This window comes from Delphinapterus leucas, chromosome 14, assembly GCF_059928025.1.
Source record: "Delphinapterus leucas isolate spDelLeu-1000000601 "Yukka" chromosome 14, BTC_Dleu_Yukka2, whole genome shotgun sequence".
Classification (NCBI taxonomy): domain Eukaryota; kingdom Metazoa; phylum Chordata; class Mammalia; order Artiodactyla; family Monodontidae; genus Delphinapterus; species Delphinapterus leucas.
The window spans coordinates 51,334,337-51,349,618 of record NC_143142.1 but is presented as its reverse complement, the minus strand read 5'-3'; the positions used below and the strand labels follow the sequence as shown (position 1 = coordinate 51,349,618).

The window sequence follows — 15,282 nt, the reverse complement described above, 5'->3', positions numbered from 1 at the left end:
ATCATGGTAATTCAATGGGGAAAAGAATGGTCCTCTTAATAAATGATACTGGACCAACAGACTATCAGTATGGAAAAATGAACTTGCTATAAAGTTTGTTGCATTTTTAAATCTCTTTAGAAGACAGTTGAAATAAAAGGAATCCAAACTGAAAAGGGGTATGTAAAACTATCTCTATTCACAGATGGCATGATCTTATATATAGAAAATTGTAAGGAATTTACCAAAAAACTATTAGATTAGAACTAATAAATGAATTTAGAAAGGTAGCAGGAAAAAAAAATCAACTGTGTTTCTGGACACTAGCAGTGAAAAATCCAAAAATGAAATTAAGAAGACAATTCCGTTAATAGTAGTACCAAAAAGTATAAAACACAATACTTGAAAATAAATTTAACAAAAGGAGTATAAGGCATGTACACTGAAAACTATAAAACATCACTGAAAGAAATTAAAGAAGACCTAAATAAATAGAAAGACATTTTACACACCATATTCAAGGACTGGAAGACTTAATAGCATTAAGTTGAGAGTACTCTCCAAATGGATCTAAAGACTCAACACAACATAGGGGTGGGGGAGTAGGAAATACAAACTGTGGGGTGTAAGATAGGCTCAAGGATGTATTGTACAACACGAGGAATATAGCCAATATTTTGTAATAACTGTAAATGGAAAGTAACCTTTAAAAATTGAATTAAACAATTTTTTAAATTAAGAAAAAAAGATTCCCAATCTAATTTATGAGATTAACATATACACAGTACTATATATATATATATATATATATATATATATATAAAACAGATAACCATCAAGGACCTACTGTATAGCACAGGGAACTAGACTCAATATTTTGTAATAACCTATAAGGGAAAAGAATCTGAAAAAGAAAAAATATATATACCTATATATAATATATAGGTATATATACAATATATACATAAAAAACTGAATCACTGTACTATACACCTGAAACTAACGTAACATTGTAAATCAACTATACTTGAATTAAAAACTTTAAAAATTTTTTTTAAAAAGATTCAACACAGGGCTTCCCTGGTGGCGCAGTGGTTGAGAATCTGCCTGCTAATGCAGGGGACACGGGCTCGAGCCCTGGTCTGGGAAGATTCCACATGCCGCGGAGCAACTAGGCCTGTGAGCCACAACTACTGAGCCTGCGCATCTGGAGCCTGTGCTCCGCAAGAGAGGCCACGACAGTGAGAGGCCTGTGCACCGCGATGAAGAGTGGCCCTCGCTTGCCACAACTAGAGAAAGCCCTCGCACAGAAACAAAGACCCAACAAAGACAAAAATAAAAATAAATAAATTAAAAGAAGGCTCAACATTAAAAAAAAAAAAAGATTCAACACATTTGCTACTGAAATCCAAGTTGACTTTTGTGCAGAAATTGACAACTTGATTCTATAATTCTTATGGAAATGCAAAAGACCCAGAATAGCCAGAACAACCTTGAAAAGGAAGAACAAGCTTGGAGTATTTACACTTCCTGATTCCAGGACTTACTGCAAAGCTACAGTATACTAAAGCAGTGTGGTATTGCGATTAAAATAGAAATATAGATCAATGGAATAGAATTGAGATTACAGAAACAAACACATTTATGATTAACAGATTTTCAACAAGGGTGGCAAGACAACCAAAGGAGAAAGAATGGTCTTTGCAACAAATGACGCTGGGACAACTGGAAATCCACATGCAAAAGAATGAAGTTGGGTCACTACCCATAGCATATACAGAAATTACATCAAAATGGATCAAAGCCTAAATGTAATATCTAAAATTATAAAACTCCTAGATATTGGTATAAATCTTTGAGACCTTGGTTTAGTCAATGATTTCTTAGATATGACAGCAAATAAATAATTAAATAAATAAAAGGGAAACACTGATAAGTTGGACTTCATCAAAATTTAAAACTTTCAAGCTTCAAAGGACACCAATAAGAAAGTGAAAAGAGGATTTCACTTGTGGCACAGTGGTTAAGAATCTGCCTGCCAATGCAGGGGACACGGATTCGAGCCCTGGTCTGGGAAGATCTCACATGCCGCAGAGCAACAAAGCCCATGTGCCACAACTACTGGGCCTGCGCTCTAGAGCCAGCAAGCCACAACTACTGAAGCCCGCTTGCCTAGAGCCTGTGCTCCTTCCACAACAAGAGTAGCCCGCACAACACAACGAAGAGTAAGCCCCCATTTACCGCAACTAGAGAAAGCCCACACACAGCAGTGAAGACCCAATGCAGCCAAAAATAAAAATAAATAAATTTTATTTAAAAAAATAAAGAAAGTGAAAAGACAATTCACAAAATTGGAGAAAATATCTGCAAATCATATATATGACAAGGAACTTGGAGATGGAATCTATAAAGAACTCTTACAACTCATCAATAAGACAAACAACCCAATTGAAAAAGATCTGGATAGACATTTCTCTAAAGAACACATACAAATGGCCAAGAAGCACATAAAGAGATGATCATTATTGGCCATTAGGAAAATACAAATCAAAACCACAATGAGATACCACTTCACACTCACTATGACAATTATAAATTAAAAAGATGGATATATAGTGTTGGTGAGAATGTGGAGAATCTGGAATCCTCATACATTGCTGGTGGAATGTAAAATGGTATAGCTACTTTGGTAGTTCATCAAAAGGGTAAACAGAGAATTACTATATGACCCAGAAATTCTACTTCTAGGTGTATACACAAGAAAATTGAAAACATACATCCACACAAAAACTTGTACATGAATGTTGACAGCAATATTATTGATAATAGCCAAAAACTGTAACAACCCAAATGTCCTTCAACTGGTGGTTAAACAAAATATGTATTGAGCCATAAAAAGAAATGAAGTAAAGATACATGATACAACATAGATGAAATTTGAAGTCACTATACTAAATGAAAAAAGCCAGTCACAAAAGGCCACATGTTACATTATTCCAGTTATATGAAATGTCCAGGACAGACAAATACAGAGAGACTAAAAGCAGATTAGTGGCTGCCAGGAGCTGATATGAATGGGGAATAGTTTCTGTTCATTATAAAATACACAAACCATTATATGAAAAAATACTTTCAATTTTTGATAAGAACTTGCAAATTCAACTATTCACATCCTAGTGTGAAGTGTACACACTGGGGATATAAGTAACATAGGCAGGCTTTTTGAGCTAATCACAGTTAAATCCTGTAGATAACTAAATGTAAAACAGCTGACCCTTAAACAACATGGGTTTGAACTGCACAAGTCTACTTACAAGCAGATTTTTTTCAATAAATATATTGCAAAACTTTTTGGAGATTTACAATAATTTGAATAAGCTTGCAGACGAACCACAGAGCCTAAGAAATATTTTTAAAAAATTAAGAAAAAAGGTGTGTCATGAATGCGTAAAGTATACGTAAATATACATATAACATTCAAAATATGTGTTAATTGACTATTTATGTTATCAGTAAGGCTTTCATTCAACAGTAGGCTATTAGTAAAGTTTTGGGGAGCCAAAAGGTATACGCAAATATTCAACTGCCCGGAGTTCAACACCCCTAACACCCGTGTTGTTCAAGGGTCAACTGTAATTAGTAACAAACTAGACATTGAAAATTTCAATATCTGAACATAAACCAGGGACTGAAAAACATTTTTTATATAGAATTCGATAGCAAATGATTTTGGCTTTGTGAGCATTCATCTTTACAGCGCCTCTGCCATTGTAATACGAGAGTGGCAATAACGTAACACTAAAAGACTGAGAGTGGCTGTGTTCCAGTAACACTTTACTCACAAAACAGGAAGAAGCAGATTTGGCCTACAGGTCATAGATTGCCAAACCCTGAGTTAAACTCTGGTTGCGGAGACAAAATATAACAAAAAGTAAAGTGAAATAAACCTATCAGATAGAGCATATACCAAAGGAAGGTACAGACACTATTAAAGAGGCAAAGAAAGACAAAGGAGAAATCAATGACTGAGCTATAAAAATAAAGTCTTTATGATATTATTTGCCAAACGAAGGAAATAATAACAATAATAATACAGGCTAATTTTGTTTTAATAAAGCATTTTCTTATATACAAAGGTTTATCCATCATCAACTAACAAATTCACATGAACAAAAATCACAAAGGACACCTAATAAAAGAAAAAAGTTGTCAATTTGATTTACTAACTCCACACAGATCAGGATTTAAGTCTTTGGAGACATACTAAGACAATAAATGTTTCTTAACTAAGGCTTAAAGCAAGCCTGGACATTTTGGAACAAAATGAGTAATACACATTTTATATTCATACTAAGCAAAGCATCCTAGAATCCTCTGTATCTTTAAAAATGCTTGTAGATCATCTAATGTTTTTTCAAGGGCTCTTCTACCCTTATCTATCAGTTATTGGTCAGCACAAAAAAATGACTTACTGGTCAGCATTTATAAAGACTGGAGAATAAGGAAAAAAAAAAAACAGAAAAAGAAAAAAAGAAATTACTGACCTGTCCATCTACTGAATCCCCTGCACCTTTTAAAGACTCCATGGAGACTGAAGTAGCAGTCACCCTGGAAGTCTTAAGTTTAACATCAGCTTTTGGATTCACCATCTTGTGTCTTGATCTGATATTTCCTTCTGTAGAAATTCCTAAGGATTTCCATCAAACAAGATTTCAAAATTATATCTTTTCATTCTCTTAAACCCTCCCCCCACCAACCTCTTCCTTGATATCCTCTACTTATGGCACTTGATGGGGAAATCTCTTACTTTATAAACTTCGTTTTAAGGCTCTGTTAATAAATAATGAATCATGAAAAGATGACGTTTTGCATGCAAAGATTCAACTGAAGTATTTTTAAATGGGGATGTGAACATCCGTAAGTCACATTAAAACCAATAAACTACAACATACCATACATACCTTAACTTATTGAAAATTAAAAATCTGATTCTTCACATAATTAGGATGCCTCCAGTGGTTCAGTTTTACTACTCATCTCTTAACAACCAGTATGTAAGCTTTAAAGTCTATTACATAAACACTATATAAAGAAGTTTTCACATTTTTTTGAAATATAAAATTTAAACTATTATTTGTAATACGACAAGAAAAGAATCTCTTGCTCTTTAACACATGAATGAAGTATTCTGTAAATTCATCAAAAGCTGACTTGCCCAGCCAGCCCCTAAAATAAGGCAGTATTTCAAACCTTAGTGGGGTCATACCAAACATTAAAAAAAAAAAATTAGGTTCTGATGAACTGTTCTGCATCTACTTATACCTGCAAAGTTCTCCTAATGTTTTTATTTTCTCCTAACTCTTAAGAAGCAAAGGAAGTTTACCAAATTAATGCATAAAATCATACCTGGAACATACACTACTGACTGTTCTTCATCAGAAACTATGCAGGAAGACATAAAGGAAAATACTAGAAAAGATTATCCAACATCCAAACATTGCTGTTCTGTATTTCTGTTATAATTTGTAATTTGTTTTGACCTGGGAGTTTATAACTAGCTTTTAAAAACAAAACTAGAAAGCACCATAATTAAAATAAATGTAGGAAAATTAATAATCCTTTAAAGTTAATCTTTATATATTCACAACTATCTGCTTTGTAAAAATTTTGGAAGGCCTTGTTCCATGAAAGGTTTATCCATGCTTATTCCCAAGTGACATACACTTCAAATTAGTTTCCTTTCATCTTCTTTCCTTTCGTAAACAAGGAGTTAAATACTCCATTTTGCTCACCATCGGTGAATGACAAGTTATTTTAGGCATGAATTCGTAATTTCAAAGGGAGCTTTAGCTTTTAATTTTAAAGTAAGCTTTAGCATTGACATATATACAGTACCAAATGTAAAATGGATGGCTAGTGGGAAGCTGCTGCATAGCACAGGGAGATCAGCTCTGATGCTTTGTGAGGACCTAGAGGGGTGGGATAGGGAGGATGGGAAGAGGCTCAAGAGGGAGGGGATATGGGGATATATGTATACTTATAGCTGATTCACTTTGTTTTACAACAGAAACTAACACAACATTGTAAAGCAATTATACTCCAATAAAGATATATTAAAAAAAAGAATTTGTAATTTCAAAGTGAGCTTCAGCTTTGAAGAACAAACACTGTTTGAGGGCAAGTCAATCATGCCAACACAAAAAACATTTTTTATTCTTCTGCAGTATATTCATGAAATGTCTCAAGAAACCCTACTATTTAACAAGTTGAAGAAATTTAAGACAAAAAGAACTATTCTGAATTTCAAAAGGAGAAATTCAGAAAGGCTAGAACACTGCTATAGAAAGGGAACCAATATAATAAGAAAGTTTACTTTCCAGAAATAAAATTTTATTCAGAACTATATCTAAATCCAGGTATGTCCACCATTTGATAACCTTCTATTACACTTCCAGGAAGTAAGTGTCTAAACAATTTTTTCCAAATGATCTAGAAAATACTAAAGTTTTCTGTTACTTCATAAAACACTTTCTTTTCCAAAATTTGTAGACAAACCAATTATTAACTATTTCCTCCTGGGAAAAGGCTGGAATAAAACAGTGGATTAATAACATGTTAAAAAATCAATATATTTCAGTTCAGAATCAATTCTAGTAATGGAATCTTTTCAAGGAATGCTGATTGGAAATGCCTAGAATCCCTATGGAACACAAAGATGGTGCTTACTGTCTGAACTGCCAGGTGGTTTCTAACAGCTCTCTGCAGCACTATCACAGCTTTAAGCTTTTGGCTGATAGGGCCTTTAAAAACTTTAAATTTCCTTAGACATCAGGGATGGAGCTTAGAAAATTTTAGGAGGCACATAAGACAAGTAAACAAGCAAAAACTTAGACCCCACAAGTCCAAGGAAATTGACTGCAACTAACACTGGAGCAGAGAAAGAATTTCTAAATTCACTGACATACAATCCAAAAAAAAATCCTTACAAAATGAAATTGTGCACACTCTTTAACAGCAGATTCATTTTTTACATCCCTTGGGACTGCACACACTGCAGGTGCTCAATAAATGTTTAATCATTTGCTGTTGGAAATATACACATGGGAGAAAGTACCCAGCGGAAAAAATTCAAGATGACCCAGGACATGTTCCATACAGCAGTGTCTTCAACTAGAGTATAAAGTAGTGATGAATTTTCAGAACATTCTCCATCTCCAAGGATGACCTATGGAAAGACTGACATAACAGAGTCCTGGAAAACATACTACACTTCTCTGGATCATTCACAAAGGAGCCTGCTCAACAGCTGGAAGAGACCAGCCACTGAGGACCCCACTCAGCTGCACCTTGATTTGGAAGCTCATCAAGTATTTTACACTTTCTCCTCTCTTCTCAAACCAGATGCCAGCTCCCCCATCCTTACTCTAAGCTAATAACTCTGCTTCCTACTTCTTTAAGAAAAACCAACTGTAGAAGCTTTCACAAGCTTCTATTTGCAGGTCACATGATACTACATATAGAAAACCCTAAAGACTCCACCAAAAAACTGTTAAAACGAATAAATAAATTCAGTTTGTTTATAAACAAAAGTTGTAGGATACAAAATCAATATATAAAAATCTATTGCATTTCTATATAAGAATAACCAACTATCAGAAAGACAAGTTAGGAAAATAATCCAATTTACAAATGCATCAAAAAAGAATAAAATATCTAGGAATAAACTTAACCAAGGAGGTGAAAGACCTATCCACTGAAAACTATAAGACACTGATAAAAGAAAATGAAGAAAACACAAATAGATATTCCATGCTTATGAACTGAAAGAATATTGTTAAAATGTCCATAAAGCAATCTACAGATTCAATGCAATCTCTATCAAAATTCCAATGCCATTTTTCACAGAAATAGAACAAACAATCCTAAAATTTTTATGAAACCACAAAAGACCCCAATTAGACAAAGCAATTTTGAGAAAGAAGAATAAAGCTGGAGGTATCACACTTCCTGGTTTCAAAATATTACAAAGCTATAGTTATCAAAACAGTACAGTACTGGCATAAAAACAGACACAAAAGACCCCCATGATAGCTACACTTTTCCTGTTTTATTTTTCTCCATGGCACCTGTAATCACTGGACATATAATATTATTTTACTTATTCATGAACTCATCTCATTTCACTAAAATGTAAGCAGCAAGCGGGTGAAGATTTGCATCGTTTTGTTCAATGTTGTATCACCTAAGGTCAAAGCATGCCTGGCTCATGGTAAACCATCTATGAACGAATGAAATTGATATTTATTTAATCCTATGAGGCACTGTCCAACAACTCAGTGTTATCTTTCTCTTTCTGTCCTACTCAAAATATGCACACAAAACCCACTAGCTACATCCATGCCAAATTTCTTTTCAAGTATAAAAATGCTAAATAAACAGACCTTAACAAAAGTTTTTATAAATAAGACAGAAATATTTGAAATTGTCTCCATCCAACCTATCCTTTCTAATCATTTGTAATCTATCTTCAGCTCTTTATCTTAAGAACCCAAATATTCACCTTCTTCAAATACAAAGATTCCCAACAAATACATATATTTTATGGCAAAGTCAAAGAGACACAATATATACCAAATGTATATTGGACCTCTTATTGGGTTCTATGTGCCACCTTAGTTCTACTTGGTTCATTTGGAAGTGCCTCAATAAGACAAGTACAGCAAATTATAAAGAGCCTTTAATGCCCAAGTTTCTGGAATTAAAGTAGTAATGAGAAACCCAAGGCAGAAGTGGTAGAGAGAAGTAAGTATACCTACCCTAACCAGGATCTGAAGAAAATAAACTTAGTACTTCCCACTCTACCCTAACCTTATGAGTTTGAATCACTTACCAACAACATGTTATTATTACTAACCACAACTATTTTCCTGACTAGTATATTATTTTAACATCAACGTAAAGTCTCTATTTTTAATTAAAAACTCAATGGCAGAGATTATAGCTACTGCAATGTTTTGACCAGGTCCTTTACAGTTCTAACTAACATCAAGTTCATAATATTGTTAATGATAATACACTTGAGTGCACTTCAGCAAATTTAGATACTGAAGAAACACTAACTTCTTTTGATATTACCAGGAGCTATAACGAAGGAGGAAAGCAGTTTATGGCCGAAGGGGCATATTCTACTTGCAGATTTAAGCCATAAATGACAACATGGCATACTCATTGTTTACACATTGGGTATAAAGACATACCTTGTGCAAAACAGCACTGCTGAATCATACTGTGCAGGAGATACATAACTCATAAGAACAACAGTATGAAAAAGGTGATATTCAGTCACAGATGATCTGTCCTCAGATGACAGAAACATCCAGGACTAGGAAATCGCTCAATCATATTTCTCTAATTGCTTAGGTGAAACACTGAAAATCTTTCAATAGTGTGAAAATAATACCAGATTATAGGTGCATAATTTTTGGTCTTTTTCTATTGAAAGTTCTAAGTATAAATGCTTTGGGGTGGTCTGAGAAGTCATCATTGTGACAAGAAAAGAGATCAAGATCAAAAGACACGTGACTAAATCAAATGATTGATAATTATTGTTATGCTTTTTAGCAAAGATTCAGTAACAAATTTATATTTGACATTGCTTTTATGTCCTATAGAGATTAAAATGAAAATATCTGAGACTGGATATTAATTGGTCATTATGTGGAATAGGAAGGGTGATAGTGGTAACCTTGCAATTCCTTTCAAGCATCTGAATTTCTACAGAACGTAATCATCACCATTTTCCCCATATAATTTCAACTCCCCACTTTGAATGGGAAGATTAGTATTTTACATAAATGTTTAGAGTAAGGGAGAGTGTAAGACAAAAGGAAGGCTATGTGACTTCTATATGAAATAGGGAGTAATATGACTGCACGAATAACTGAGAGTACAGGGTTGCTAAGACCAGGAGCATAGATTTAGTTTACATACCTATTAACTTAATCAGACCCACTGCAACAGACTGTCTCCCCTCCTCACGCCCCACACACACTCTATATCAGAACAATATTCTTACATATTCTGTATCAGCACAATAGCATTGGTTATACAGAAAGTTAAGGAATAATAACCAAAGCCACATGGATGGTTATGAAAATGATTACACTAAAGAAGCACATTATAAGCTAATAATCTTCAAATATCTCTATCACAAAATTCTAACAATGCAGAGGTAATGTTTCATGAGAAAGTATGACTCATCCCAATTTCCTAACTTCCTAATTCAGCCCACTTGTTCCCAGTGTACATATTCTACTGATAGGTAAAGAAAAAAATATTTTATTTGCACAGTGCATCAGTGTGCTTTTATCCACCATGTACAAGATTTCACTTGATTCCCACCGACCTATCACACACAAGTGGTAATTATGTTTAGAAAGTGCATAACACTAAACACGGAGCAACAAGAAATGCAAAAATATCCCACTTTCCACGGCATGACACTTTAATCCTAGTAATTCAACAAGGGTAACTGATAATACAACTTTCTAAGTTTTACTGAGAGCTAAGCAGAATGTGCAAAGAATGATTCTGCCAAAGTTAAGAGCAATGCTTCCAACAATGCCATCACCAATCCTAGTAAACAGACAAAAAGACTTGCCTCTGCGGGCACCCAGTACACTGAATGCCTTCCTTTCAGGTAACACTCCTCTAACATGAAGCAAATTATCAGAACCAAAGATCAGCCTAGAACAGTCTACCTAACACAGGGAAAGAACCAGTTTTGTCAAACATCTCATCATAGATACTAATCTGGGAATACTACCGCAAGGATAAAAGCGCCACAGCTTCTCTACCATAAAACAACCCAAGAACTTCAGTCCTGCTAGTGGGACCCGCAATCTACATGCAAATCAACACCACTTCCAGGCCCTAAAATCTGCATCGCGTCCTATTCCATAATCATCATCACCAGATCATGTCCGCGTGAAACCAAGTCCACACTTCTCCAAAGATCTCAGTATGAACATAAATCACCAATGACAGGCCTTCTAAGTCCGACAAGGTCCTGACTTACTCTTAACAACGCAGACTGAGGACACTCCTAAACCAAGACAAAAAGCTCTTGGACCACCCAACACCATGCACTCCTCCACAAGCTCACTCCGAATAGACTAGGCCGGCCGGAGGTCATCCCGGGCAGAGGGACCCTTCCAGCCCCAGGAGAGGCCAAGACTCTAGGCCATCTTTCCAGAGCTCACCGCCAAGGAGGGCTGGGAAACATCTGTGCTGAGTCCCCACGCCTGAACTCCAGCCTGGAGACAGGGCAGGCTCTCTGACACCTAATACCCAAGCAAGAGCATAGCCCAGCACCCGGACGGCGGCCGGACGGGACGGCCCCGCCACCGGGGTCCGCGGCAAGCTTCTCCCCTGCGCTCCGCGTCCCTCGCGACCGTTCGCCGCACCGGGGAAAGCGCCGGCGCCCCCTGCCAGGCGGGCAAAGGATACAGTCGCGGCTCCAGAACGCCGCCGCGCCGGGTCTGGAGTGGCCCGCCACGTCCGCCATCTTGAAACAACCGCCACTCAGGGCGTCCCGCCGAGGCCGTCCAACCCCGGCCTCCAGGCCCGGTCCCGATTGGCCGCACTGCGCAGAGGCCCGCCCCCGCTTACGCAGCCGGCCCCGGCGGGGCGGGAGGGTCCGGGCGGTGGAGTCGCTGTGTCCCGGCGGCGTGGCGTGGAGCCCCAGCCGGGGCGGCGGGAACGAGCGCCTCGTGGGACTGCTGCTCCCAGAGCAGCCCGGGCCCCCCATCTCCGCCCGGCCTTGCTCTCAGGCTCCGAGCACTACAACTCCCGGCATGCCGTGAACTTGACGGCCGCGCCTCCCGGGCGGAGTCCGGCCCTCCCGGCCGCCCCGCTCCCCCGCCCTGTCCCAGCCGCTCCTCAGACCGCGCGCGGAGCTGGGACGCAAGCCATGGAGGAGACCCCGCCCCCGCTGCTGGGCAGCAACAAGCCGCACCTGGAGAAGCTGACCTTGGGGGTCACCCGCATCCTAGGTGAGTGGGACGGGGGGGCCGTGGGGGGGGCCACTGCGGGACGAGGGGTGTGCCGTGGAAGCACGGAGGGAAGGCAAGAGCCGGACCCTGTAGGCCAGTGGGCATCGCGGCTGTAACTTCCGTTGTTAAGGGGGAAAGTGGGGAATGGGGTGTTTGACTAGGCCGGGGAAGGGTTTGCGGGGAGTGTGGATACAGAGATGTGAAGCTCGAAGGTCGCCCCACCCGAAGTCCCACCACAGGGCCCAAGAAGGTCGGGCATAGATGTTCAAAGGGGAGACAGCAGGCACCTGACAGTTGGGGGTTGGCTGTCCCGAGAGGCCTTCTTGGCCTCTGGTAGCAGAGAGAGCTGGGGGAATGTTGCAGCCAGCCTCTCAGGGTACCAATTCCCATGCGCCTCCCCGTACATGGCACCTGAAGTGGTCCAGAGGAATCAAGGCTGGCACCATTGAATGAATGGGTGGTTTTCCTTTACTAACCTTTGATAAGCACTAACCTTTACTTAGTACCCACCGCTATGTTACATGCTGGGGCAACAATAAAATAAAACGAAATGAAACACAAACACAGTTCAATAATCTATTATCGCTCAGAAGTAGCACACAGGAGGAGGTGATTGACCTTACCTGGAGAGTTAAGAAATACGTCCCACGGGAGATGATGCTAAATTTTGAAAGACAAATGGGAGTTAGCCAGATAACTAAGGAGGAAGGCAATCTAAGCAGGCCGGAACAGTATGCTTCGGTGCCTTCCCATCGCATTCATAATAGAATCCAAATTCTATACCATGGCCCACAAGTCTGCTATAATTTGCCCTCATCTGTCTTTCTGACGTTATTTTCACTCTGGCTTTGCCGCAGTAGCCTCCTTGTACCATTAGCACACTAAGCTTATTCCCACTTAAAGGCTTTTGCGATTTACTAGACCTTGCATCTGGAATTCTCTTCCTGTCAATGTCTGTCTCCGACTTCATTCAGATCTCTGATTAAATACCATGAGCTCAGAGAAGCCTTTCCTGAATATAGTCTTAATAACACCCTTCCCTATTACTCTGTTCCCTTAACCCACTTTTATTTTTATCCTCACGGCTTTGTCACTACTTGAAATTATATATTTTACTTGAAATTATATATTTATTTGGTTGGTTTTTTTGTCTGTCTTTTTTTCTGTAGTAGGAGTCCATGAGAATAGGAACTTTGTATTGCTCTTCCCTGTATTCCCCAGTGCCTAAGACAGTAAATGAGACATGAAACATCCTGATGTGTTTGGGAGAAGTGATAGATTTTAGAAATGAAATTATAGAGTAGGGCAAGGAGAGGTCTAATCATCAAGACCACCCATATCCTATCTCCTCATTCTTATCCAAACTTCTGCCCTGTTGCTTCTTGTACTCCTGGACTTAGGCAGGTCTTGCTATTCCACAGGCATGCTTCATTAGTATCTTTATAAGTCTAGGAAGTTTTCTCTAAATAAGAAGTTATTTTCTTTTGATAAATGTTTAATCCACTCAAGTCAAGCCAACTAAATTTCCCTTAAGCTGTCAGCTTGATTTAAAGACCTAAATAATTGACTGTAAACATTTTAAATTTCATTTATGCATTTAATATATTCTATCTATTAAGCATTTCACATGTCCGGCAAACTGGTAATAGCTACAAGTCAAAAACTACGTGAGGAATTAACTGACTCTGTTAAACTTTCGGAAATCTAGCCTCCTGTAAACAGTCTATTTATAAACGTAATCAAAACCTAATAATTTCAAGTTAAAAAGCACAAGTCGAAAATCATTTGCAGACATACCTCAGAAATATTGGGGGTTTGGTTCCAGACCACTGCAATAAAGTGAATATCCTAATAAAGTGAGACACACAAATTTTTGGTTTCCCAGTCCATATAAAAGTTATGATTACACTATACTGTAGTCTATTAAGTGTGCAATAGCATTGTGTCTAAAATAAATGTATATACCTTAAAAAAAACTTTATTGCTAAAAAATGCTAAATATCATCTGACAATGCAGGGTTGCCACAAACCTTCAATTTGTAAAAAACCCAATACCTGAGAAAAACAATTTTACTGCACAAAAAAGTGCAGTAAAATGAGTATGCCTGTATATTATTTTTTCACATTTGTTTTTTGTTTGAAAAGATAATATATTAAGGGGAGTTTTTAAAACAAGGCAGCTGTAGTCAGTGGTGGGTGTATGGTAAACAACCTCCCTAAAAGATATGAAATAACTCCACAATTGCATTTTTATCCAAAACCAAACTCTCAGCATTGCTTAAAGACAAAGAATACCATCTGTTCAGAATGGCTGAATAAAAAGAGAAAAAGCAACAAATTACAGGGCCAGACCCTAATTGTTCCTGCCACACTCCCTCACTACTAGAAGGCTCTGTGACAAGCAGACAGACCCATGAAGAGGCTAGTTGGAACAATCAACAGAAACTAGAAACTAGTGTCACTAACCTAGAAATCTTTTTGAACAGCACAATAATGCAAAATGAAGGAGAGAAAAGTAAAACCCATAGAGAACTAACGCTGAAATCAGGAAATAAAATGTCAAACAGACAGCTGAGGAAAACTCTTACCAAAAAACAACTGTGAAGCAGAAGAAAATGGTAAGTCTAAACTCCAAACAAAATTAAAATACACGAACAAGTATAGAAAATTCAGTGAAAGAAAGTGTGAACCAAGGATATAATATCTAGCCAAACTGTCTTTAAAATAAAAGAACTTAGGGAATTCTATACCCATGAACCCTTCCTGAGGAATCTACTGGAGGATAGATTTCATCAAATCAAATATAGCTTGGGGAACCTTCAGCAAAAAGACTGATGCTGAGCATCATTTTCATACAGACACATACACATGAACATACATAAGTACATACATATAAGACTAAAGCAAAGGTGGGAGGAGAGTGGAAGAATGATGTACCAGTTGTTATCTATAATGACAAATTAAAAGGGCATTTGAAAGGGTATAAGTACAATGTAAGTGGTGGGCAGATTTCTTAGATGACCTCCAATGCCACCTACCTGTGTATAACACTTTACTCTTGAAAATAGGCAGGAGCTGTGAAGATGATGAATGTCATTCTATGGCCTAGGTTACATTATATGACAAAGGCAGAGATTTTTTGGTGTATGTAACTGAAGTACCTAATCAGTTGACTTTGACTTAAAAGGGACATTATCCTAGGGAGGCCTGACCTAATCAGGTGAGCATTCTAAAAGAGGATATAGAAGTC

The 15,282-nt window shown here is 37.8% G+C and overlaps 2 protein-coding genes across 14 annotated transcripts in view; one reads left to right on the top strand and one right to left on the bottom strand.

The window, feature by feature from the left end:
• The window catches only part of KIAA1328 (KIAA1328 ortholog), a 370,157-nt gene extending 358,354 nt beyond the window's left edge, over positions 1–11,803 (bottom strand). For 11 of the 12 annotated variants that reach the window (XR_016387626.1, XM_089895086.1, XM_022587006.3 and 8 more), the window contains exons 1-3: positions 11,488–11,803; positions 5,386–5,421; positions 4,524–4,666 (exon numbers count right to left, since the gene is read on the bottom strand). Coding sequence is in view for 11 of the 12 variants with exons in the window: in XM_089895086.1 (XP_089751212.1) it covers positions 4,524–4,666; positions 5,386–5,421; positions 11,488–11,788 (480 nt within the window). In the remaining variant the exon portion in view is untranslated. Of the gene's footprint in view, positions 1–4,523; positions 4,667–5,385; positions 5,422–11,487 lie in introns of those variants that run through there. The other variant, XM_089895093.1, reaches the window with a different exon arrangement.
• Positions 11,644–15,282, top strand: part of TPGS2 (tubulin polyglutamylase complex subunit 2) — a 56,566-nt gene continuing 52,927 nt past the window's right edge. Inside the window, exon 1 of one of the 2 annotated variants that reach the window (XM_022587013.3) lies at positions 11,644–12,032. In XM_022587013.3, the coding sequence (XP_022442721.1) occupies positions 11,951–12,032 (82 nt within the window). In that variant the 5' untranslated portion in view covers positions 11,644–11,950. The remainder of the gene's footprint in view (positions 12,033–15,282) is intronic. The other variant, XM_022587015.3, reaches the window with a different exon arrangement.